The sequence below is a fragment of the Epargyreus clarus genome, unplaced genomic scaffold, assembly GCF_041222505.1.
Source record: "Epargyreus clarus isolate Ecla_fem2 unplaced genomic scaffold, WU_Ecla_fem_2.2 ptg000021l, whole genome shotgun sequence".
Classification (NCBI taxonomy): domain Eukaryota; kingdom Metazoa; phylum Arthropoda; class Insecta; order Lepidoptera; family Hesperiidae; genus Epargyreus; species Epargyreus clarus.
Window position 1 is genome coordinate 1,466,152 of NW_027332228.1, and position 27,856 is coordinate 1,494,007.

The 27,856-nt window shown below is 34.8% G+C and overlaps 2 protein-coding genes across 4 annotated transcripts in view; one reads left to right on the plus strand and one right to left on the minus strand.

The window, feature by feature from the left end:
• Positions 1-27,856, minus strand: part of Grip (Glutamate receptor interacting protein) — a 355,140-nt gene that overhangs the window by 96,209 nt on the left and 231,075 nt on the right. The gene's annotated exons all lie outside the window — the stretch shown is intronic.
• Positions 233-6,316, plus strand: LOC140751057 (uncharacterized). Of its 2 annotated transcripts, XM_073084881.1 has the most exons (3): positions 233-473; positions 902-1,862; positions 5,297-6,316. In XM_073084881.1, the coding sequence occupies exons 1-2, from the start codon at positions 326-328 to the stop codon at positions 1,852-1,854; spliced, it is 1,101 nt and encodes a 366-aa protein (XP_072940982.1). In that variant the 5' UTR covers positions 233-325; the 3' UTR covers positions 1,855-1,862; positions 5,297-6,316. The 2 variants fall into 2 exon arrangements, with proteins under 2 accessions (XP_072940982.1, XP_072940983.1); XM_073084882.1 differs by lacking the exon at positions 5,297-6,316 and having other exon boundaries at positions 902-2,433.

The window sequence follows — 27,856 nt, forward strand, 5'->3', positions numbered from 1 at the left end:
CAAGAATCTACTTAGGCTTTTGATACAATACTTTAAGTCACCCTACCCAAAACAAACAAACAACACAACGCAGAAATGTAAATTATGCTTCAGTGCTTCGTTCTTCGAGATTAGATATAATACACATGTAGTCTCACTTACAATGTCGCCATCTATGCACTTAGTTCAAAGAATAGATAAAATAGAAAAAACAAAAATATGTAGGTACGTCACCAATATTACCTGACGGCTGCACTGTATTCAACTTGTCATTCACAGTTCAGTGCTCCGCCATTTCGCACTTAATATTTTTTCTTTATTCGTCCGTGCAAATTATTTTTTAAATATGCCTAAAAGAAAACGTAGTGATACCGATTCCTTGGATTATATTAAGAAGAAAATAAAGAAGCTGGAAAGGAAACTTTTAAAAGGAAAACGCCGTCGTAGGAATTCTAGTTCTACAGATTCTTCGCAGTTGTCAAATAACCTTCAAGGTAATTTTTATATTATTTATATTCATTCAAGTGCTATAGGTTATTTAGTGAACAGTCTATTCAATGAATGAAGAAACATAAACGGCATGCGTTTCAACGACTCGAGTTGTTACCGGCCAATAGTGAATTATTGATACAACACAGTTGTATGTTATTCAATAAAATTTTGTATAAATCGGGTTCACGAAGCAACGCCTCGAGTTCTTCTTACCCGCATTAATTGTACAAGTTATACACTTTGTACCCGCTAATACCTGTTTAGGTATATAAGCAACTTACCGATTCTATACTATCTCATGACGAGTTTTTTCCTTACGTATTCACGTAATACAAAAGGATAGTTTTTGTCATTTAAATGTTTTTATATTATTATATTATAACCTCGTTTATTCAGGGCATATAAATAATATAAAAATATTCGATTTCAGATGACATAATTATTGAATCGGATAGCGTAGAAAATTCTATGGTGGAAACAAACGAGCCGGGTCCGTCGACCAGGTCAGATTACCAACACTCATTGGAGCCAACCATCGAAGACGGAACTGTACCACAACCCGAAGTGCCTATTCAGGCATTAGATGGTTCTAATACCGATGTTGACAAAGGGGCCCACACTCCAATACAGGAGTTGGATGACGCTACTTTGGATATTCTAGGAGCTGATCCCTTAGCCACAAAAGCGTTTGGTAAAGATATACAAAAGGATGTAGCTGTCCGTTTTGAGTTTATAACTACTTCTGGTTTAAATAAGGACGTTCGAAAGGAACTTCTTGAATCATATTTACCCCCAACGAATTGCAGACTTATTGACGCCCCATCTCTAAATCCAGAGATAAAGGCTGCAATTACAGAGATTGTTTTAAAGCGTGATAAGGCTATGCAGGGTAAACAAAAACAAATAAGTTGCGCCATATCTTCTCTTAGCGAAGCTATAACTCACGTTTTGTCTAAAGAGCCTAAAGATCAAATAATCTTAAAATTACTGATGGATACAGGACGTATTCTCTGTGACGCCCAACACAATGAGTCGGTCACAAGACGCAATTTTATTTTAGCATCGCTCAAGAAAGAGTTAAAAGATCAACTCCAATTAACAAAAATCGAGGATTTACTTTTCGGGAAGGACCTTTCAGAGACATTAAAAGCCGCGAAAGCTATTAACAAATCTGGAGCCGAATTGAAGACCACTGCGCCAACTAAAGTTAGCGCAAATAAGCTGAAATCAGCACCGTCCACCAGGAATTTAAACTGGAGGGCTCCCCCCGCGAACCGCAGGCCAACGGGGACACCGAGAGCGAAAGAGCCTGCCCCTCCGAAGCATCAGCATACCACCTCATACAGAGGCTCGCGTCCGAGCACGAGTCGCGGCCGACGCTAGATGAAACGGTAAATTATGCTGGTAGACTTTGTTGTTTTTACGATCAGTGGAAACAGATAACCCCTGACAAAACTATTTTGTCTTGGATTTGTGGTTATGAAATTCCATTTTCTCAAATGCCATATCAATGCAACACTCCAGAGTGTCCAAATTATTCTGACTCCGAAATGCATAAATTTCAAAAAGCTTTAGGAAAATTAATATCCATAAGAGCTATATCAGAATGTAAACCATGTACTAACCAATTTATATCTAGTATATTCTTAGTACCAAAACCAAATGGCGAATCACGTTTCATTTTAAATTTAAAACAGCTTAACAAATTTATAGATACAAAGCATTTTAAATTAGAAGATTTGAGAACAATGGTAAAACTCGTTTCAAAAAATTGTTTTATGTCCACTTTAGATCTCAAGGATGCATATTTTTTGATTAAAATACACGATAATTCGAAAAAATACCTAAGATTTAGGTTTAACAATAGACTTTTCGAATTTAATGTCTTACCATTTGGTCTCAATACCGCACCTTACGTGTTTACAAAAATAATGAAACCAGTAATAAAATTGTTACGATGTACTGGAAATTTATCTACAATTTACCTGGATGATATTTGTTTAATATCACAATGTTACAATAGTTGCCTTAACAATATTGATATCACAAAGAAACTCCTTTGTGCCCTCGGATTTATTATAAACAAATCAAAGAGCTGTATAACTCCAAGTACTTCTTGTAGATTTTTAGGATTTATAATAGATTCTAATAAAATGGAAATAAAATTACCTTTAGAAAAACGCACAAAAATTAAGACTGAATTACAAAAATTTAGAAAAATGAAGAGATGTCAAATTCGTGAATTTGCTCGGTTAGTAGGCTTATTAACCTCTGCCTGTCCTGCTATTGAGTATGGCTGGCTATATACGAAAGAATTCGAAAGATGTAAATTTTTAAATCTTAAGGTAGATGAAAATTATAATAATTATATGACCATACCATCGACATTACATTCCGATTTTGATTGGTGGATAAAATCTATTGATAGTTCTGTATGTAGAATCAAGTATGATCAATATAATCTCGAAATATATTCTGACGCCTCAACTACGGGATGGGGTGTCTGTTGTGCGGGAGAAAGGGCAAGTGGTACTTGGAGTTGTAACGAATCAATTCAACACATCAATTTATTAGAATTACTGGCAGCGTTCATAGGTTTAAAAATTTTTGCTAAAGAAGTAAGAAGTTGTCAGATAATATTACGTATTGATAACACGACAGCAATATCATATATCAATCGCATGGGTGGAGTTCAATACCCCCATCTTACAAAAATCACCAAAGACATATGGACGTGGTGCGAGGCTAGACATATTTTTATTTATGCCGTTTATATACCATCAGTCGAAAATTGCATCGCTGATGCCGAATCAAGACGAGTTCATCCTGACGTTGAGTGGGAATTGTCTAATTTAGCATTTAAACAAATCATTAATAATTTTGGCAAACCAGGGGGGCTAGCCATGTTACAAACTTTGCATTCTATTCGTTTTCTATTCTATTCGTTAGCAAGTTTCATTCTACATATACGATAAGTCTATGGTTAGCGATCACATTTAATATCAATGTGCCGTCAAATACAATATCGTCTGGTTTCTACACAAGCCAAAATACCTACATGGTAATGATTAATTATTTAATAGTAATATTAAAATATAACATCATAATATACATAAAAAATATACCATATTTTATAGTACATGTATTTTGTTAATTAAAACTATTTGCAAAAACTAAACTTAATATTGTCTATGAACGGTAACTATGGTGATTGGTGATTGTTTACAAAGAGCATACAAATTATTGTTTATAGCGATATTACTAATGACAGTAACAGCGATTGCATGTAATTTGTGATGTGACCAAAAGAAAATATCTGGACGTCCAACTTCGTAAAATTTACTGGCTCATGGCACGAATGTCTCTCAGCAACAAACTTGACTACTACAAAGTCATACTAAAACCGATATGGTCATATGGATCTAAGCTTTGGAGAACCGCATCCAACTCAAACTTGGACATCACACAACGCTTCCAATCGAAAATGCTTCGCATGACAGCTGATGCCGCAGAGACAACAGGGAAAGAGGAAGTGACAAATAAACTAAAATCATATACTCGTACATATAAGGACACCCCAATGGGCTTGCTAGTGAGCTTATGAAATCCACCCGCACTTTTAAGCTCATCAAAAGGAGAGCTACTCAGGATCTTCTCCCATCGTAGGAGCGGCTTCCGGGGAGGCAATAATTATAAATGGGTATGTCACTGGGTGTATACCATACATGCCATCTCAACAAATAAACCTCATAACTACCAGCTTTATGCCTAGACAGGGAGATTGCAGAGAAACAGGAGATAATAATGAAAAAAAGGATACGGATATTAATATTATATTTTTCTTTTAAGATTTAAATAAATTGTTTAGTTACAAGTAAATTTATTATGAGAAGGATTAATAATGATTCAATAAAACAGTTAAACTGAGACAATATTTTTATTTAAGCACTGGAATAACTCTAAGTTCTATCCTATCTACTTATCTATTGTATTATATGTTCATATTAATTTAAAATAGAAAAACGTCTGTGCAATTCATTTCTATAATATTTTAGGATACACTAGTTATAGAGAGCCATATTCAAATTTCAACAAATTTAAAGTAGGTATACATTTTCAAATGATCAAAAGTAATTAAAGTCTATAATGCAGTGATAGCGCGTAGTGAAGTGACAAACAGCTGATACAGAATTCGCCATTTTATTAGCGTTTACGTTTTCTACAGGGTCGGCGCGATCGCTCACTATGACATTTATCTTAGAATACGCTTCGCTAACAAATTTGACAAAAAAATCAAAAGGTTGTCAATAGGTTGTCAAAGGTTGTCATTTGTATGGAAAAAAGCAATGACATGGGCATTGTAGAATCGCTAGCGTTCTATTCTATCGTGTAACTTGGCTACGACTTTTCTACTTCGCTATTTTGATCACGTGATCATTGATAATTTCATACATTTTAGCGTTTCTATAGCGTTTCTACAGCGCAAGCGACTGTAGAATGTCAACTTGGCTAGCCCCCCAGATATCGATATGTTTGCAAGTCGCATTAACAAGAAATGCTCCAAATATGTATCTTGGCATAAAGATCCTGATGCATTTTCTATCAATGCATTTTCCATAAACTGGTCTCAATGGTATTTTTACGGATTCCCACCATTTTCAATAATTCTCAAAACATTGAGAAAAATAATAAGCGATAAAGCTAGAGGTATCCTCATAGTTCCTGTGTGGCCAACACAGCCATGGTACCCTTTATTCCAAGGGTTGTTGATATCTAAGCCATTGTATTTTCATCCTTCTAATGAACTTATCATTTCACATTCTAGCAACCAACGCATACACCAGAAAATTACCCTGGTTGCCGGGATACTGTGCGGAAGTCTTTTCTGAAGAGGGGTATATCACCTTCGTCTATCGACATCATGCTTGCGTCGCTATCAGAAAATTCTATCAAACAATATGACACCTGTTTAAGGAAATGGTTTCTTTTTTGTTCTAAAAATCATATAAATTTTTACCAGGCTTCCATACCCAATGTTATATATTTCTTAACTGATTTATTTTATTCAGGCGCCCAATACGGGACCCTTAACAGTTGTAGATCTGCCCTCTCTCTTATTCTTGGCCATCGACTCGGGGAGGATGATCGTATAAAAAGATTTTTTAAGGGTTTATTCAGACTTCGACCTCCGTTACCAAAGTACGACATGACTTGGGATACTTCACTAGTCATAGAAACTTTAGCAAGTTGGACACCAAACCAAAATTTATCCATAGAAAAAATTTCATATAAATTGGTCACTCTACTCGCGTTAGTGACAGCACACAGGGTTCAAACCTTTTCATTAATTAACATTCGTAACATTAATATTAGCTGTAGTGAAATTACAATTAAAATACCCGACTTAATAAAGACTTCACTTGTGAATTCAGTACAACCAACTCTTGTACTCCCTTATTTTCGGGACAGACCTGATATTTGCCCAGCCAGGTTACTATCTGATTACTTAGACATAACTAAGTCCCTACGAAATAACCACACTTATCTTTTTATTAGTACGAGAAAACCACATAATAAAGTGTCTCCGCAAACATTGAGTCGATGGATAAAGCGCACTTTGAAAACTTGTGGAGTAGATGTGACGAAATTTTCTGCACATAGCACTAGACATGCAAGCACATCTCGAGCTCACAGGCAGGGTATTAATTTAGATTTAATTCGAAAAACTGCCGGATGGAGTGGCACATCTACAACTTTTGCCAAATTTTACAATAGAGCAATAACTGCCGACTGTCATAATCACTCCTTCGCTAGGAGTATACTAGATATTAACAATTAATCTCATTACTTGGTTATAATTAACATATTGTGTAGTTTCATGAAATTACACTTTATTACTTGTTCTTATTTTTCTAGTATTTCTGATTTGTTAAAATCATTATTATACTAGTTTATGATTTTCTTTATAAAATATATGTTCGTTTGAATAACTCACAATATTTTATTAATATTTCACAATTTACTCTCAACATCTACATGTGTATTATATCTAATCTCGAAGAACGAAGCACTGAAGCATAATTAATGATTAAACGAACTTACCTGTAAGTGAAGTTCTATCATAATTATGTGAGGTGCTTCGTTCGAAGAGATTAGCATCCCTCCCTTCCCCAAAAATATTTTTATCGCCCATTAATAATAATTGTGAAATATAATCTTGTGTCGACTCTAAACTAAATGACAAGTTGAATACAGTGCAGCCGTCAGGTAATATTGGTGACGTACCTACATATTTTTGTTTTTTCTATTTTATCTATTCTTTGAACTAAGTGCATAGATGGCGACATTGTAAGTGAGACTACATGTGTATTATATCTAATCTCTTCGAACGAAGCACCTCACATAATTATGATAGAACTTCACTTACAGGTAAGTTCGTTTAATCATTAATTATATTATCTACATCGCGGCCGCATACAAAATATAAATGATTATTGGAAATAGAGTTATCTCATGTAAATTTAAAAATAATAAGGGAAAATTCAAGCTACAATTTCAATACTCGCGATGAAAGTGAATAAATGCTAAAATATCAAATACAGGTCAATCGCGAAAGCGGTTGGCGTATTGCAGTATGGATTGCTAGTGTAAATATAAACAGAACGGAGTATGATTTCTTTATAAATATTGCACTGAATTTTTGCTTGTTCAATTTCATTCCAAAATAAATATCAAGGAATCAGATTATTGTGTAAATAGCAATTGAAAATCACGATTGCTTGGCACGGATCGTGCAACGCAGTCGTTTAACAAACATCACAACATCTATAGATTTCTAGTAAGAAGTTAGCACCCTTTCTTCTGAGTGCGAAAGAGGGGGTAAGTGAACTAAAAAAATATTATAAAAAGGAAAAATTCGACTACTTAAAAGTATAGCCTACGTCACTCTCACAATTTAGACCAATTTAACGACACCTCATATGTTAAAATCAAGCCGTTTGGGCTGCAAAAATTCGCTCGAAAAAATCATCGTCCCCTGGATTATCTGAGCGTCAACTACAAACGATACGAGGTATCTTAGTCTAATGGAATTGCAACAGATCATGCATGACTCCTATCTTATCTGAGGTTAAATCTTGTTCATGGGTAGTGGCAGAATACCAGAATAACTTTTTTATTCATCATAATCATCATCATTAACAACTCATCGCTGTTCCACTGCTGGGCACAGGTCTCTTCTCAGAGTCCACCACCCTGGACGCGCGAATTGGTTGACTTCACATACCTTTAAAAAACTTTTTTTAAAGATGTCTTAGGTATGCGGGTTTCCTCGCGATGTTTTCCTTCACCGTTTCAATAAGTGATAATTAATTTCTAATACGCAAATAACTTGAAAAATCAGCGGTGTTCTGGGATTTGAACTTTGAACCTCGATCAAGAGACCAAGTTTCTTAATCACTAGGCTATCACTGCTTTTTATTTTTATAGAACAAAAATCTTCTGGAAATTGCCTGTCAGTGAGTACCCAATTCTATGCATACAAGCAACTTCGTTATGCAAGACGTGTGTGACAACAACTATAACCTGAATAATGAAAGCTTCCGCGACAGCTAATCAGATTATTGAGGCAGCGAAGCTTCCAAGGCGGCTGCGACGCTCTGATAATTCAACGCAAATATATATATACACGAGGTATTTTGTAATACACAGAGGATACAGTATTATAGCAAAGTGTAAGATAATATCAATGTGGAATAGATACGCCCTAATCTTATCCTGGTTTGAAGAGCGTGGTGAGGGAGACATACTTTTCCGAGGCGTTCCAGCTTAATCCTCAGAGGTACCGGCGCATCAGTGGCCGAGGTAGGAATATCTAATCCTATTTGGTATAGGTAGTGGCATTACAGATGTCCAAAGGCGGCAGTAGCCACTTGCCATCAGGTGGATTGCATACTAGTCTGCTACTCTTATATTATAAAAAAAAACGTTATAAAGTTATTATTGATCTGGAATTAATTAATGCCAATATTTCTACCATGTTATGTATTTCGTTATTATGACGAAATATTTCGTGATCACGATCCATGACATTAGGTTTAAATATTGACATAAAAGCAGTGATTTGATTATCCTTTCAAAAAAATTTCATCCCTCTCCTTTCTAGTAACATTTCCCTCTTTCACCTGAACGGTTCCTGACAGATTTGTAAAAATCAAATTATGCCAATACCGGGTTCGATAATTTTATTGTTTTGAAATCTTTATTTTCATTTCTCGAGAATTCCTTCCTCAATTCAATTATTTAAGTCTATATAATTATTATGATTTTGATAACTTTAAAAATAAGACTTTCATGCTCTACAATTCTACATATGTAAACAACAGTTTAATACATATATCACACCTGTTGTTTAACACATATTCCGAACAAAATGCCTTAATAAGTGAAAAGGGTAAACAACTCTATGAATTCCATGGCATAAGCAAGAAACGTATTCATTAAAAGCATCCAAAAGGAAGTAACGTTAAGCGGTAGCAGCTTCTCGCGTCAGCTGCTAATCGCTTTAATAATGAACTCGAGCTGAAGCCTGCGACGTGGAGATAAAACTAAATATAAGCGGAAAATCAACGTATCTTTTATTACCCGACTGCCAAGGAAGGGTTATGTTTTTCGCGCGTATCTTGTATGTTTGTCTTTCTTTATTTGATCCGATCTAACAAACGGCTGGATGAATTTCAACAGTTAAAGTGTCATTATGTTTGTCTCAATGACCCGAGTGTCCTTAGATAGGTGTTAGTAAAAAAAAATCAAAATGGCGGATTTTTGGCGCGAAATAGTAACACATTTAAAAAAAAAAGTTAACCGAACCTATCGAGTAGGGTATCAAATGGAAGGAAATTAAACGGAGATTATAAAAATATATTTGTATATATATATAACAGTAAGGTGACTGACTGATTGACTAACTAAATGACTTTTTCATTTTTCAGAAATCAACGTACAGCCTAAACCAATGACCTTACAGTTCTGAAATTTTGCACACAGGTTCTCTATATAGCTTGAATAAGTACTAAGAAAGGCCCATTTGGAAATTCTGCCCTTAAGAGGGTAAAAAGAGGAAAACAGTTTTTTTGAAATCCTTTAATTTTGAAGCAACTACTATAAAATTTTGTATTTGGCTTTCTGGATAGGTACAAGGACGCACTTATTTATCCCCCTCTGAAAAATCAACCCCGTAGAGGGTAAAATAAGGGTTAAAAGTTCATTTGAACAGTCGTCGATTTTGAAGCAAACACTATGACATTTTGTATCAGGCTTGTTGGATAAAAATAATGAAATGCTACCTCTAACGAGGTAAAATAATGACCGAAACTTTGATTTACTGAAGTTATATATTTTATAGATCGTAAATGGTGAATTTTTTCGCGAAATAGTAACACGTTTTAAAAAAGTTAACCAAATCTATCGCTACTCGAACTCTATATAATTATTATGATTTTGATAACTTTAAAAATAAGACTTTCATGCTCTACAATTCTACATATGTAAACAACAGTTTAATACATATATCACACCTGTTGTTTAACACATATTCCGAACAAAATGCCTTAATAAGTGAAAAGGGTAAACAACTCTATGAATTCCATGGCATAAGCAAGAAACGTATTCATTAAAAGCATCCAAAAGGAAGTAACGCTAAGCGGTAGCAGCTTCTCGCGTCAGCTGCTAATCGCTTTAATAATGAACTCGAGCTGAAGCCTGCGACGTGGAGATAAAACTAAATATAAGCGGAAAATCAACGTATCTTTTATTACCCGACTGCCAAGGAAGGGTTATGTTTTTCGCGCGTATCTTGTATGTTTGTCTTTCTTTATTTGATCCGATCTAACAAACGGCTGGATGAATTTCAACAGTTAAAGTGTCATTATGTTTGTCTCAATGACCCGAGTGTCCTTAGATAGGTGTTAGTAAAAAAAAATCAAAATGGCGGATTTTTGGCGCGAAATAGTAACACATTTAAAAAAAAAAGTTAACCGAACCTATCGAGTAGGGTATCAAATGGAAGGAAATTAAACGGAGATTATAAAAATATATTTGTATATATATATAACAGTAAGGTGACTGACTGATTGACTAACTAAATGACTTTTTCATTTTTCAGAAATCAACGTACAGCCTAAACCAATGACCTTACAGTTCTGAAATTTTGCACACAGGTTCTCTATATAGCTTGAATAAGTACTAAGAAAGGCCCATTTGGAAATTCTGCCCTTAAGAGGGTAAAAAGAGGAAAACAGTTTTTTTGAAATCCTTTAATTTTGAAGCAACTACTATAAAATTTTGTATTTGGCTTTCTGGATAGGTACAAGGACGCACTTATTTATCCCCCTCTGAAAAATCAACCCCGTAGAGGGTAAAATAAGGGTTAAAAGTTCATTTGAACAGTCGTCGATTTTGAAGCAAACACTATGACATTTTGTATCAGGCTTGTTGGATAAAAATAATGAAATGCTACCTCTAACGAGGTAAAATAATGACCGAAACTTTGATTTACTGAAGTTATATATTTTATAGATCGTAAATGGTGAATTTTTTCGCGAAATAGTAACACGTTTTAAAAAAGTTAACCAAATCTATCGCTACTCGAACTCGGTGTAAAAATAAAGGAAACTAAGAGGAGATTACACATACATTATATAATATATCTTATATATAAAATTCTCGTGTTAGTTACCGTACTCCTCCGAAAAGGCTTCACCGATTTTCAACAAATTTTATGTACATATTCAGTAGATCTCAGAATCGGCCATTATCTATTTTTTTTACACCTAAGTGATAAGGGTTGTTCATCCTTAACATTTTTTTATTTATATGGCAACACAACGTTTGCCGGGTCAGCTAGTACATATATACTCGTATATACACATCGAGATAACTGTCGGACTAAATGAGTGAGTTGCTGTGCCAGAGATCAACGCAAAGGGAAACCGCTGAACTTAAGCGTGCTGGAATTTTACACATAGGTTCTTTATATAGCGTAAATGAACACTACGAGGATAATATAGGATAATATTGTTTGAACATCTTTTGTTTTTGAAGCAAACACCTACTATGAAACTTTGTATTTGGCGTTCTGGATAAAAATAATGAAATGCCTATTTCACTGCGTTTGGAAATTCTACTTCAGCCTTTTTGGTGCAGTCGGGTTTTTTGATTTTTTAAATTAATTACTTGTACTTGATATATCTTACTATATTACCATCAGATCATTATTTTTTTATTGAAAACGAGCATCAATACATCATCCACTTGATGGTAAGTGGCTACTGCCGCCCATGGGCATCTGTAATCAATTCCAGGTAAGATTCAAGTCCTACTTGAGATCGGCCACAGATGTGATGTTATCCCTGAAGTCTAAGTTGGAACGCCCGGATGAGTACCTATGTCTCCCTTGTTACACACACAAAGCGGGCCACATCAGAGTTTAACACTGCCATTATTCGAAAGAAATAGACGTGACGATGGTGTTACCGGAGAGGAAATATAAAGGGTTTTGCCGCCTTAGAATAAAAATATTACAATAGCAATGTTAAGCGCTGCTGTGTTCTGGCTTGATAATTTTTCGAGGCATTCCAGCTTAGTCGTCAGGGGTAGCGACGCATCTGTGTCCAATTTCAGGTAGGAATATGTAATCCTGTCTGGAGTTGATTTCAGATGTCCATGGGAGGAAATAGCCACATACCATCAGGTGGACTGCAAGCTCATCTGTTAGTCTTATATTATATAAAAAACTTTTTAATAAAAAATTGAGATTCCCATAACTCACACAAAAAAACGTATTCAACTTCCCTGTTTGATGTTCAGGTTTTTCAATTTCATTTCATTCGAAGTTCATTCAGAAATAATTAAATTCTTGCATTAAGTATAAAAGAGATATGCAGCTTTGATCTCTTTTAATCATTTTTATGATTCGCGAAATAAAGATAATTATGGAATAGAACTGGCGGTAGGGATGGCGATCTAAGATCGATTAATCGAAGAATCGATTTTTTGGGCCGAAAAGGTCGATTATTTTAATCAGTCTCCAGTAATGGATCGATTCAGTGAATCGATCTTTCATCCTAGAAAATCGCTCTTTTCGAAATTGGTTGAATGTGTTATAGACATGTTTTGCTGATGGATACATCTTTCAATTTTAGTTTCGTCCCGATGAGCTTTTTTTTTGGCTTCGCCCTTTCTAGCTGAAAAGATCGAATATCGATTTTTGGAGAATCGATTCTTTGGGCCTCGATTTTTTTGTGGATCGATTTATTAAACTTCGATTCGAATAGATTCAAGAATCGATCTTTTCGGAAAGCATTGCCATCCCTAACTGGAGGTATAAGGGAAACGTGAAATATTTCAAAAGGCATTATATACGTTCATACTTTTTAATTCGAAAATTGTTTCATTGTTAAGTACGTATTTTAAGATATTCTGTTTGATCAAAATAAACTTATTATTCTTAGCGTTTCCGAGGGCGAAAATTATCAATTGTATTTAAATTTGTATTATTAAATGTAAATGTATGTTTATTTGTTGTTTGTTCAGTGTAGTACTGGCTACTGCTGTCGATGGATATTCTGTAATTAACATCAGATAAAATTAATACCTTTTTTTTTTTTTTCTCGAGGGGGAAACCTTCAAAAGGTACCCGACGACGTGGGAGCGACGCCGGGTTATGTGGGATTTTTACCGCACTAAAATCCCCCCGGTGGCCGTCCTCAACGCTTGTTGGAGAACTCCGGGATCTCCAACGGAACCCAACCGGAGCCCTCCAAGCGCGATACCCAACGGGCTCTACCCTGGGGGAGCAGTTTTCGCTGCTCCCACACCATGTAGTGTTTACGACGGTATGCGACCACATATACCGCCGTCCTTCCCGGGGTCGCTTGCTGGACGGTTCGAGCTCCCACTCTTGCCGACCGCAACCCCGGAAGCCCCCTTTTAGTCGCCTCCTACGACAGGCAGGGGATACCGTAGCCCTATTCTAGTCGCGGAACTACAGGGACAAAATTAATACCTACGAGAGTTGGGTCACCGATGCGTTACTGCCCCTGAGAACTAAGTTGGAACGTTAAGAATAAGTACTCCCTATCCACACCCCTTAAAGGGAAATACAGCAGAACTTAACACTGGTGTTATTAAACAGAAATAAATGTGACGCTGGTGCCTCCAAAGTCGAACCACAAAGAGTTCTACCACGTTTAAAACCACCACCAACGAATTTTGCTGGCCACAAGTGTTTTCTTTCTTATTATTACTTAAATATAACTAAAACCATCTCCATATAGTAATAGATCTATTACTTACTTCGAAGGTCAAAATAAACTATAAGAGGATAACTTAGTATAAAGAACAATACACAATAACCGCGCTAAACTCCATTTAATTGGAAAACTTTTTTGTTACCTTCAAGAGAAAAGTTTTATTTCATTAACGCGAAATTGCTCCACTGCTTTGTTGTTCGCAATGGCGTTATTTGAACTGTCTTGCGTCTGTAGTGTTTTGAGATAAATGTAAGCGTAAAGTGCGTAAGTACCTTTATAAGCCGTACCTTGGATGATGAGAACTGTCTCATAAATGAATTTTAGGCAGTTTTTGAAATTATACCTTTCATAACATTTGGGAAGAGATATGAGAGTATTTTTTACAAATCCGACAGATTCAACAACACCATGAAGTTTGAAGGTGGGAGAACCCTTTGTGGTTCGACTCCGGCGACATCGCTGCCACCTCATATTTCTGCCTCATAACAGAGTGTTAGGCCCTACTGTTAAATGTGAAATTACTTACAAATAAAATGTATACAGTATCAACCGATGTATTAATAAAGATTATTTTCCAAAATTTCTCTATAATATTTAAGCGACAAATATATATATCATTCTGGCTTACAAACTGTATTGAAGCAATTTGTACAATAATTTCAGAACACGCTGCATGAAATATGCAACATAACAATTACCATCCCTTTCTCTATTAGAGGAGATCCAGAATTAAACACAGTTCCGAATGCTGCATTAATAACCTTACTCGCTTTCACGACTGACGATGGGTGTAAGATAAGCGATGAAACGTATGGAAGTGCCTTAGATGAGTAAGATACAGGAAATACATACAAGTTTGAATGTAAGCACGTTATGTGGATTCGATTCTCGGCCAGGCGAACAACGAAACTATCATTTTATTTAGATTCTAATTTTAGTTTAGTAAGCGAATTAAGTATTTTTAATTAGTAACCATACAATTTAGAAATCCTACGTATTTTTGGAAAATAACTTATTTTCCTATTTAGGCACTTCTTTTATGCGATGTCTTCAATTAAATATGAAAAAACGCACATATACGCCGCTCCCAAGAATAAACTTAGCGTCATTTAACTTAAAAGACATTGTAACATCGTAAAAAAAAAATTACAATATGACACAATATACAAGTGTCTTAAATTATACATTACCTAATTAGCTTCTCGCTCGCCTACCGGCGTAACACTATAACCTTATTTCTCTGTATAGCATTACTTATGATAGTGACGTCGCACGGAATATTAAACGAACACGCTCTAATAACGTTCCAATATTGGTGACAAGAGCTTTGAGTTGTCGAGTAGTAATTTAAACGTACCTAGGATAATTTCATAAAGTTTTTATACGAAATTGTAGTAGCAAACGAGAATGCACTCTGGTGCTAAGTGCCGGCTTTGGACATTTGTAATCAAACCAACCAACAAACCAATAAACCAAGAAATGTAAGGTGGTAGAACTCTTTGTGGTTCGACTCCGGCGGCACCACCGCCTCACCTATTTCTGTCTTATAACAGCAGTCTTAAGCGCTGCTGTGTTCTGTTTGAAGGGTGTGGTAAGGGAGACATACTTTTCCGGGGCGTTCCAGCTTAGTCCTCAGGTGTAGCGGCGCATCTGTGGCTGACCTCAGATAGGAATATCTAATCCATTCTGGGGTTGATTACAGATGCCCATGGGCGTCACTCTAACTTTTTATAGTACAACACCGGAGGCACCACCAGTAGATTTTAATTCGATAATTATTAGGCATCCACCAACTTACCACACATATTTCACTAATTACACAATATAATAGGATTATTACCTATACGTATCTATACCTATCAAAGGTGACAAAATCCCCATTAGTAGCGTAAATCTTCCTGTTCCCTAAGGACTGCGTACAAACTTCCTCAATCAAAGGTTTAATTAATACTACATGTTGGATTCCGTTTAATATTTACACTTCTGTCTTGAGTTTTAGCTCTTACGTGAAAGCATCTAAGTTAGTGTCACTGTTTATCTAATTCTAACCAAAGCTACAATACTGTATTATTGACATGGTTTATATTACTTATACTAGTAACTGGAGACCTGTAGGAATGAGAGGGAAACCTTCAAAAGGTACCCGGCGCTGTGGGAGCCATGCAGGGTTATGTGGGATTCTTACTACACTAAAACCTCCCCGGTGGACGTCCTCGGCAGTGCGTAGATGGCTCCGGGTATCTCCAAAGGAATCAAATCAAATCAAATCAAATCAAATCATTTATTTGCAAGAACATAGTATTTTACAAGGATCTTAAATTTATAACAACAAAGGAACGCAACCGGAGTCCTCTTAGCAAGATACCGTAGCTTATTCTGGTCCCGAAACTACAGGGACAGGTATGATATACACTTGTGGTCCAACCCACTAGTTACGTTCCCCTATTTTTGTAATCTTTAAAAAAAACTTATGGTCATACTTTTAAAAACTTAAATGACAAATAGTAGGATAGTTGTTTAACTTAACAAGAAACGTATACATTTTGCTAAACTAAATATACCGAAGATTATGTTGTGGCCTCAAAATATTGTATGTTGTATATATGTTGTATTTTAAATCAGATTAAGAAAAAGTTTGAGGCTAAGTCAACTTAAATGTAGTATGTGTGCGTAGAGAATGTCTCTCCACTCTTATGAAGTTTCAAGAGATAAGATACGAGCTAAATATCCCAAGTAACTGTAACTACGAGTACTTGATTAGCGGCTAATTGATTTCGCAAACAGTATTGGAAACTGGAACCTAATCCCAACTCCGGCGTCGCTGAGTGTGTCCTTACGGTAAGCCGACACAAACGGGATTAGTCAGGAACTTACTTTTATATACAGTTATATACTTTACTATTTTGTTATTTGAAACTTGAAGGTGTTTAGGGTAACATGAGAGCCGTATTTAGCTATTAGTGAGAGACAGTGAGGTAATAGAGTTGCGACCACGTTTAGGAAAAAGGAGGTCAGGTCATTCCGCGACCAGGTGGTCGATAACCTGAAGAAGACGGCAGGAAATCGCTGGATTCAAAGGGCACGGGACCGGTTGGAGTGGCGATAATTAGGGGAGGCTTATGTCCAGAAGTGGACCTCAAAAGGCTGATGAATGGATGGATGGAGACACAGTGAGCGACAGTGAGAACAGTTCATGTCGACATGAATTCTTATGGATTTATCTTTTAAAGATATTTAAAGATATGAATTTGTGATTTGCAGCTCCACTTTCAGCCATTTCGGCTTTATAAAGAAAAATATGTTATTATCCATTTTTCCTATGTTTCAAGTTTGTGTAAGAATTGAAGTTTCAAACGACCGACGAATTAAAGATTCAGACCAATTGATATCATCGAATGGGCTTTAGGATCATCATTTTGTCACTACCACTCATGGACATTTGTATCAGTTCTAAATAGGTTTGAAATCTTACTTAATAGATCAAAAATGCCTCCTTTAAATATATTTTCCTTAATTATTTGTAGTAAGAAGAGCAGCGTTTGCTATTGATATATAATTTAAAAATCTTTCCTCTTGCCACGAACCATGGAAGGCACCTCATAACATAAATAAAATGGCGCAGAACATCGTCATATAAACTTAAGTTAGGGGTAATTTATCAAATCCGAGCTCACTAGCACTATAGTAATCACGAGATGCGAATGTGATACCGTCAGCAGGTTCAAATTGCTGGAAAGCATTCCCGAGCAGATGTTTTTCATTTCATTTGCATATCTTTTCATCGCTTTCAACATTTATCTGCTGGAATACTCCATGAGCTCGCTAGGACGTTTTTCTTTGCTTTCTCATTACAGTAATTGAGCTATAGCTCGTTATTTGAATAGAGAGGTAAGCTTTAATCTTTTGAGCTGGATAATATAATATTACATGATATTTTGGGCTGAGAAAAAATAGCTAGTTAAATTTGCTCTTGTCTATTATGTTCATATTTAAGTAATGATTTGTTTACAAACCAATCCCTGCCGTACGCTGATTTCTGTTTCTCTAGTATATTGTGATGTGGAAGTTAAACTTTAAAATGAACAAGGTAAAAATATGAGAGATTTACGTATATATTTTTTGCAATAAATTAGGGATTTCAAGATATTGAGAAAGGTTTTCTTCTGACGAAAATACTTCATATACCTGAATTTTTTCGGTTGGCTCTTATGCATATTTTTTGAGCTGTACACTTCAAGGGACGTAATAAAATTTCACAAGGTGAAGTGCACTGACTGAGTTGAGTTACGAAAAAGTCACTAACACAGCTCTCGCAATTAGCACTCTTTTGAGAGTTCCGCAGCACACAGACAGGACAGAAATTGGCAATTATTGCGTTCGGCGCACGAATTTGCATGAGATAACAGTAACCGCAAAAACTGCACGGGGCGTGCAATTTTCACAAATTCGGACGGCACTTGATTTGTGGTCGCGAGAATCCACAATAAATCTCTACGTGCTCTAGTGTGTGACGGCCCAATTTCGAAGCGGATCGCGATTATTGATTATGGAACTATTTTTCACGAGTTAAAATATGTGTCGTGATTTATTGTTTCTGGTGAGTGTAACGTATTGCGTTTTGTCTTAATGCTTTATTGATACTTTCTACAATGATTTAACTTGTGCGAGTGTAATTTTATACACATAATGCTGATTTTCTGAAAATCCTTATTTTATGCGTCCTAATTCAGTTATTTTCCTAATTTTATATATATTAAAAAAAACAGATTCCTACCTTATAGAGGCTATTTTAAGGTAAGATAGACTACAAGTAGTAACGTATTTATAGCCTGATTCAGGAAAGACCTCAATCCTATGTGGACGGTAATTACAAGATTTCATGGACGGCAATATACTGCAGGCTTGATTTTTATATCATTTTTATATCAATTTAGTGCTATGCTGCTTTACGATATATGTCATGAAAGATATGATTGTATATCTCTTATTTCTAAAATATACTATAAAATACCAAATTATACTCATATTCGTAGGGAACAACATTTATTTGCTACTGTAAAATGTCGGACTAATGCTGGTAAACGTTCTCCAATGTATCGATTAATTAATACCTATAATTCTAACTTCAATCACATAGATATTATAAATAACTGTCCTGGAACTTTCAAAAAATCATTAATGCAAACACTTTTATAAAAAGGTACCGAAAGATTTCATTGTAAATCTTTATAACCCTTATAGAATAATTTTGTAAAACTTTGTAATTCTTATAGAATAATTTGTTGTTTATAAATATAAAAAAAAATGCTTTCACTTTCAATTGTATTCAATTTCAATTATATTATAGTAAACAGTGGTTAACGGTGCTGGTTTACAGTTACCTACTTTGTTAATTATATCTTATCTTATCTTTGTTAACTATATCTCGCTGTGTAACTGTTTGTTAACCTAAATAAATAATAAAAAAAAGAATATACTAGTAATACTACTACTTTGTGGAATATATTAAGATTAAGTGAGATAATAAAAATTACTACTAAAATGGTTCATGTAACAATCGCTCCTCACATATCTCTTGCACCAAAACACAATTTTCTCATTGTACTGTGACAACCGCGAGTTTATTATTAAAATGTTATTAGAAAGTCAAGACCAACCCCTAAGCTCCGAGACGTGCTCGGAGTTGGCATTATAATTTTATTCTTCCACCCTCATACCTTCAAGGTGGATTGGCGAAGTAATAAACTTTTGTAGAGAGAAAGATAAATGTTTTCTGATAATATATGATGATAATATAACTACTTCTCAGAAGAGCTACGGCAGTTATTGCGAAGGAAATTTAATCTTACAAAGTTATCTAATACATTTCATTAACAGTAAGATTTTCTGATTCTTCGAAATTCTGTATTATTTTCGTATCAATAACACATTTCTGTTCCATTTCTGGGTATTGGGACTCTTCTCAGAGTGGAAAGTGCTTGGACAAAGTCCTCCACGCTGGTCAAGTACAGCTTCGAGTTTTTCAAAGTTTCGTTCTATCTATTACGATTCGAGATAGTGTCCTGTTTCATACGAACCGACAGCGGAGGCTTAGTAATTGGGTTTTCATTATGAGGGTACGGAACGAAAAAAATGACACGAAATTTTTAAGATAAACTGGTTAAAATACGTTTACATACATACGTTAAAATACGTTTACATACATACGTTTACTCGTAATATTTGACAATCCGATATAACGGTTTGCCTCTGACAATAATTATTATACATATTTTTCTAATTGGACGAAAAATAACATTAAACTAGGGGATAATTAAACATTTGTACGAGTACTATTACTTACTACAAATAAGTATATCATGGACATTAAAGAAGACGGGAGTGATGTTCTCCATTCATCCCTGTCGCATATTAAAGTGTTGCAACTGAACATAATATGGCTATCCGTCATTTTTATGGCGAGGTTACATTACGACCTCTGTTTTATTGTTTAAGTCTTAGATCCATTATGTTACACTAGGACACGTGTTGTTTAGTTCTTTAATATCCTCATATTGTGATACAATACCCATATTAGTCATACACCCATCAGCCCTTAAGATCCATAGTGCGTATCAACTATGCAGACAAGTGACAAAAAGTATTCCCCTATGCAATGAGTATTGACGTTTTTATGTTTACCGTATGCAACACAGCCGTGCTGAAAAATGTTTTTGTCTGGCTTATTAGTTGATTTTAGTTATCTTATAAGCTAGATATCGGGGTTTTATAAGTCAATTGTTGGACATCGACCGGTCTTAAAATTGTAGGTTTGCTGTAGTTATCACTTGTTTGTGTGTAGTACAATGAATAACACTCAAGAACAGAAAATTACTTGGCGCAAAGCGTGAGACGATATTTTTTTAATTAATATCGTGAATAGAATATAGTCCAAATACTAAGTTTGTACAACCTATGGACATATACATTTCCTGTATTTTATATCTGTAATCAAGCCCAAATAGGATTGGAATTTTAAAGATGTTATCCGCAGTTACCGAGAATTAAGTTAAAATGCGTTTAGTAAGTATATCTATCCATATTTTACAACAGCCTTCAAACTTGAACACAGCAGCATTACTTGTAGTCATGAGCCAGAAATAGTTGTGGCGTTGCGGTAGCTGAACCACGACGACTCCCTTTACAATTTTTTTTAGCAGGTAAATTTCAATAAACCCTATTTGAGATACCGAGTAAAGAGGATCGCTTATTGAAATTCGCATTTACGTTCACATTCAGGAAAATTCTTACAAATACGAAAATCAGTGAAATTTCCGATTCGATAATGTTATTACATAATTTTACAGGACCGCTTTTCCTTATTCCCTCCGATGTGCTTACTTTAAATTCGTATGTTTAAGCCTCAATATCGTGATCGGATTTCGTTATAAGCCAAAATGCTTTTAATAAGGGATAATTATATTATTAAGCTCACGATAATAAAAAAGCTATACTTACATATAGTTCGTCAAAAATATTTTCCCATTGCTAGACGCTTATTAGAATGAGGGTTTTTTTCATCATGCTGATCACATTTAAGTGGCAAGTGAGCATGCAGTCCAGGAGGACTGCATGCTACTTACCATCATGCATGCATACTAATTACCATTGCAACTTACCATCAGGAATGGTAAGTGGCAACTGCTTTGGGCACTTGTAATCAACTCCATATAGATTACTAGACTACCAATTCCAGATGCGCTGCCACAGTTCTCAATTTCGGTAGAAGATGCCGGCTGACTTACATAATGAGGGTACCAACTTAGTCCTAAAGAGTGCAAATGCATTCATCCTTTTGAAGGTGGTAGTACCCTTTGTGGTTCGACTCCGGCGGCATCACCGCCACACCTATTTCTGCCTTATAGCTCGCTGTGTTCTGGATTGGAGGGTGTGGTAAGGGAGACATACTTTTCCGAGGCGTTCCAGCTTAGTCCTCAGGGGTAGCGGCGTATCTGGGGCCGACCTCGGGTACGAACATCGAATCCCATCTGGAGGCGATTACTGATGTCCATGGGCGGCAGTAGCCACTTACTATCAAGTGGACTCCATGCTCGTTTGCTACTCCGTATTATATAAAAAAAATTGAGCTGCGGGTGTAAGTTCTATTCTATATTGAGTTGGTTACATATGTTCATGGGTGGCACCTTCTGAGTGTCTGCTAAAAATGCTACTCCAGGAAAAATATATTTCAAAGTTGTCTAGCCGATGGTAGACAGTGGTAATTGGATAGCATCCCCGACGGGTACCAACCGATATTTTAGCCCTTTTAACGCGAAATTATATTCACTCCCTTTTAATTATAACAAGCGATTATAACAAGATTATAACAATTATAACAAGCCTTTGATAGATACACCGTGGGAGTCATTGTTATTGTAAAATATAAAATATACTTTTTTGACAAAATATATTTGAAAATTTGTTTAAATTTAAAGCAACTAATATACTCATGAGCTCATTTCATACTAAAAACCTTTTAATTTTTGAATGATATAATGATGCCATAGTGAAATGGTTACGTTATAAAAGGTTTCAATCTAAAGAAATTCTAGATTCAATCCCAAATCCTGACCGACAAGTACAAGGACGGAATGATTAATAATTTTAGGGGTTTTGGATAAGAGTGAATTTGTAGTTTTTAAGTGTGCCCATAGCATCTACGAGACTTCCTTAATTAGACCTAAGCCTCTCTTCTCTTAGACATTCAGAATAAAAGAGCACGTGAGCTGTGATGATATTTTAGGCTATCAAAATATGGCTTCAAATTTATTGTAAATCAAAAATTTACATATTCATCAAACAAACCGATTTGCAATATTATTACAAATTGCGTGTATACGAACTGTAAAGAAATAAACAAACAGAAATATTTATGCCGTAAATACGTTCCAATGCGGTTCTCTCGGTTGCGGTTACACGCGTTAATACTAACGGGAACGGAATGGTTATTCGTTTATTTAAAAATATTTCTTCCAATATTATTGCGTGTGAAGTTATGATGGAATGGGATGAATTTAGACCCCGTGCTGATAGTTTATTTGATTCCATCGTATCCCTTTTCCTGAATCATGTGCGTATGAGATGAGAGCTATTTGATTTAATGAAGAAGAAAAATGTAAGGGAACCCACATGCCTAAGGTGTGTACGTATTTAAAGATGTGAAAAATTCAATCTACACTTGATCAGCATAATATATCTTCACCTATATTCTCAACCTATTATTTGATTCTATGAAAAAACTCACGCTCAGCAATGGGCCTCTAAGAAAAAGTGTTAAGTATATTGTTAAGTGTATAAATCACAAAAGCTAATCAAACAGATATATTTATTTCGTAAATACACCGCGTTCTCTCAATGCGGTTGGTTCGGTTCGTGAAACGCGGTTGCGGTTACACCCGTTAATGCCGAAAGGGAATTGAATGGTTATTTGATAATTCTTTTACGTTTTTGTGTATAATTTAACCTTAATTCAACCAAACATTCTTGCGTTAAATTGATTCATGACGTGCCATCAGTTTTATTATTAGTATCCGTCGTACTTATTACGTTTACGTCCTTATTACGTTTGTACCACCCAAAATATTTTTACTTTAGATTAAATTACGCATATGGTTTATCAGAGGTGAAAAATGAAATCGGATGAAGTAGGTACAGTCACGAGCATAAATATATGACTATGGGCAGATCAGCAAAAATATGTGACCCAATAACGAATTCAATAATATATGCCTGCACGAACGCAGCAAAAATATCTGACATTTATAGGCAGCAAAAATATGTGATGATAACGTTGATCAAATAATTGTGACATGTGTAATGACATGTGACGTCAACTAAGGTGCAATAATATCTGACATAATTTATAAATATCTTTGATGTAAATATATAAACCTACCGGTCAAAGGGGCCAATGTATTTTTCCGGAGAATATGAGTAAATAAAAAAATTCGCCAAGTACGAGTCGAACTCGCACATGGAGGCTTCCGTACCACCATTCATGATTATTGACTTATTGTTATTCATTTTATTATTTTCAACAAAACTTAGTTATATGATGCAACAATAGATGACGTTGAGGTGATGATGAATGATACGTAAACAACGTACAATAAAATTAAAATAACTATATTATTTTTTTTTTGTGGTTCTTATTTGTGTTTATTATAATACCAGTTATAATATTAAATGAATTGTAAAAATTTCAACCGTCTTCTTAGTACGGTTTAAGAGTTAGATCGAAAAATGCCGAAAAATACCGGTTTGTTGTATGGAGACCCCCTTTAATATTCAACTTTATTTTATTTTTAGTATTTGTTGTTATAGCTGCCACCGGTATGCATCTTCTGTAAAAAATTCATGTGTCTATCAATTACAGTTCCGGAGATATATAACCCTGTGACAGACGGACAGACGGACCGACGGACAGACGGACAGACAGCGAAGTCTTAGTAATAGGGTTCCGTTTTTACCCTTTGGGTACGGAACCCTAAAAACACGTTATAAACATTTTCTCATAATTTTTTTTTATTTTAGTAAGAGAAAACAGGGTTAAGGACAAAGACAGGATAATTAATGTATTTTAACAGGGTGAATGTTTCAAATCCGAATCTATGAGGATTAGCGAAAAATGCTAAAAGGAGTTACGAGGCAAATTTTGATAAAAACTAACACTGCATCATTAGTTTTTAGGGTATACTTATTTTTATAAAATAGTAAACATCTGGTGGCGAATTATTTAAAATATCCCTATATACGGGAATCGAACGAGTTCATTTTGAAAGAAAAATACACACCTTATATATCGGATAGTGTCCCTTATACGGATTAAATTCTGGGATTAAATGACAAATTATGGAAAAAGCTTCAATTTCGCCCTGTATACAACAAAAATAATATGTCCTAACAACTTTTATAATATTATATCCTTACTAATATTATAAATCCGAAAGTAACTCTGTCTGTCTGTCTGTCTGGTTGTCTCTTCTTCACGCCTAAACCACTGAACCGATTTTGTACAAAGATAGTCTTTGACCCGAGAAAGGACATTTTTGTCCCACGGGAACTAGGGATGGTGATCTAAGATTGATTAATCGGAGAATCGATCTTTTGGACCCAAAACATCGATTATTTTAATCAGTAAGGATTGAATCATAAAATATGCATTTGATCAAGTGATTATCTTTAGAAAAGTTGAAGGTACGAATTTTCAGTTTTATGTATGTTAGTATGTTATATTTGTTAACGCGGGCGAAGCCACGGGCGAAAACTAGTAGATTATATATTATTAAACTAAAATGGTTACGAATATTCTGATAAGACAAAAATATAAAAATTAAGTTACCGCAACAGTTAATTGATACATGTAACTTTAATAATTTATATTATCGGAGAAATGGGATCTATCTTTTTGATATATTTTTATCGTTAAAAAGTGGGTAGTAGATCTTTTTATCCAACGCTGCCGTGTAACGTTTCGGAATTGTTTGATAGTGTATTATTAGAAACCAATTCAATTTCTTTTTATTAAAGTATTATTTTAATTAATTATTTTGTATTATTTTCATGATGTGTTATTTTTATAATAATAAGTTCTTATTTATAAAGTCAATGGCTGACACGATTTAATGACTTAGCATTAAAAAGAAAAAGAACGCGGCTTGACGTTCGAGTTGTATTTTGAGCCGGAATAACAAAAGTGAATAGATTAATATTGTCAGATATTTTTGCTTCGTAAGGTGGTCACAATTATTTGATCAACGTTATCATCACATATTTTTGCTGCGTTCTTGCAGGCAGATATTACTGAACTCGTTCTTGGGTCAGATATTTTTGCTAATCTGCCCATAGTCATATATTTATGCTCGTGAAATGATGTACAATCATTTCAATTTTGAAAATGTTTGTGTTATTATTTTTTCTTAGCTTTTCTTAGTTTATCCTTTCTTTATTTTTCTTAGTTTTTCCTTTAGCAAGATTGACGGAATTACCAGGATTAAATTATTGTAAAACTAACTAATACATTACACAAAATTTCATCGCAAACAGTCCAGTATTTACGTGATAAAAAAAAACAATATACAAAGCTTACAATATAGTACACTCAGATTCAACAAAATAAATAGACAACGCATAAAAACTTCAACTGACGCACATAAATAAGTCAATCTTAAGCTGTCAGGCTGACAGGTGTCTATACTGTCGGTACTGAAAAATCAATCTACTAAGGGATAGGCGTCCCATTAAACGGGGACCGTAGGCACGGCAGGACGCAAATGGACTCCCTAATTTATGTTAACAACGAAAATTGCTCACGAAAAAGCCTGTGGATGCTATGAATAAAATTTCAGTTATTCGACCGACACTTGACTGAACTCGATTTAAATAGGGCGATTGTTTCACTGTGCACGAGGAGGCGTTTATAGATAACAGATTTTTAAAGTTAAGCATGGGATATCTGGCGTGGGATTTGGATGGGTGACCGTTATTGGAAAAACGTAAATACAATATATATGATTTTGATGACGCATGTTTAATTGATCCGGTTATTGTGTAGGAGCCAATATTGGAAAGTGTAGCAGGCAACATAACCAACGAACCTAACAAAAATTATAAGGTCGACTAATCAGAGGTTTTTCAAGTTTATTAAAGGTAGTTTGTGATACTATTTCTGTCCGTCACTTTTGTTTAGGGCTATCTAAGTGTTTTATAGCAGCAGGGTACTGAAAAGTTCTGGTTTAAGATATGCATTGTGTAAACTTAGTAACTTATCCTTCTTACTAAGGTAACCCTTGTGCAAAGGAAATCCTTAAACGTAGCAAAACTCTATCAGTTATCTATTTTTATTTGATTTATTTTCGCTCAAAAAGGTTCATTCACTTATATAATAATAGTCTGCAAAACTCAAACAGTTTGTTGGAAGTGTTCTCGTGGATAGGGACAGTTGTAGTGTACTATACTCGTATATAGTGAAGTATACAAAAATATATTAATCTCAGGTAGGATCTTGATAAGTAAACATACTTCGCCGCCTTGAAATTGAATGAAGCCACAAAAAAAGCTGATTTGTCAGTTATTTTTTTTAATTCTGTGCAAATAAAATAAAATACGTAATTTATATAATAAATAAATAATGTTTCAAATATTTTAGAGACATTTTAGCACAGAGACGTGGCAAAACTGTTTTAACTATTTCTCACAATGGGTTACATTTTCTTGTTAGGAGTGAATAATCTTTACTAATATATGGGTCGGATTTAAAATTTACGCTGAGTTAAGATGGACTGCACGCTCGTCTGTATTTATACATACTAGCTGACCCGGCAAACTTTGTACCGCCACGAAATCTATTTTTCAAATATATTTCATTTAAAATATAGCCTACGTTACTCGGGGATAACGTAGCTTTCGAATGGTGAAAGAATTTTTAAAATCGGTCCAGTAGTTTTTGAGCCTATTCATTACAACCAAACAAATAAAGTTTTCCTCTTTATAATATTAATTATAATATTAATGTAGATAAATAAAATTGGAGTGTTTGTTTTTAATATTGAAATAACCGCTTTTTACTACATGCATCATAGATTAGTAAAGATACTTCGCCGCCTTGAAATTGAATGAAGCCACAAACGGCTGAGAAATAAGTTCTTTTTTTGAATTCTTGACAAATAAAAACATTTTTAGAGAAAATTTACGGATAAATAACTAATACTGCGTAAATTACATAATAAATAAATAATTATTTCAAATATGTTATGGACATTTTAGCACGGAGACGTGGCAAAACTTTTTTACGCAACTATTTCAATTCTCACAACTGGGTACATTTTCTTGTTAGGAGTGAGTAATCTTTACTAATCTATGACATGCATATGAATATTCATACGATACATACACCAAAATAACATTTTTTACAATTTTTGTCTGTCTGTTTGTTCTAATCTCTGAAATGGCTGGATCGATTTTGACGGGACTTTTATTGGCTGGTAACTGATGTAATAAGGAGTAACTCAGGCTACTTAGTCGTGACGATTTTTTTG

Bases quoted from the DNA above. Each gene is read 5' to 3' on its own strand.
- LOC140751057 (XM_073084881.1), top strand. From the start codon at position 326: ATGCCTAAAAGAAAACGTAGTGATACCGATTCCTTGGATTATATTAAG. The intron at 474-901 runs GTAATTTTTATA...ATTCGATTTCAG, and splicing joins GTTGTCAAATAACCTTCAAG to ATGACATAATTATTGAATCG.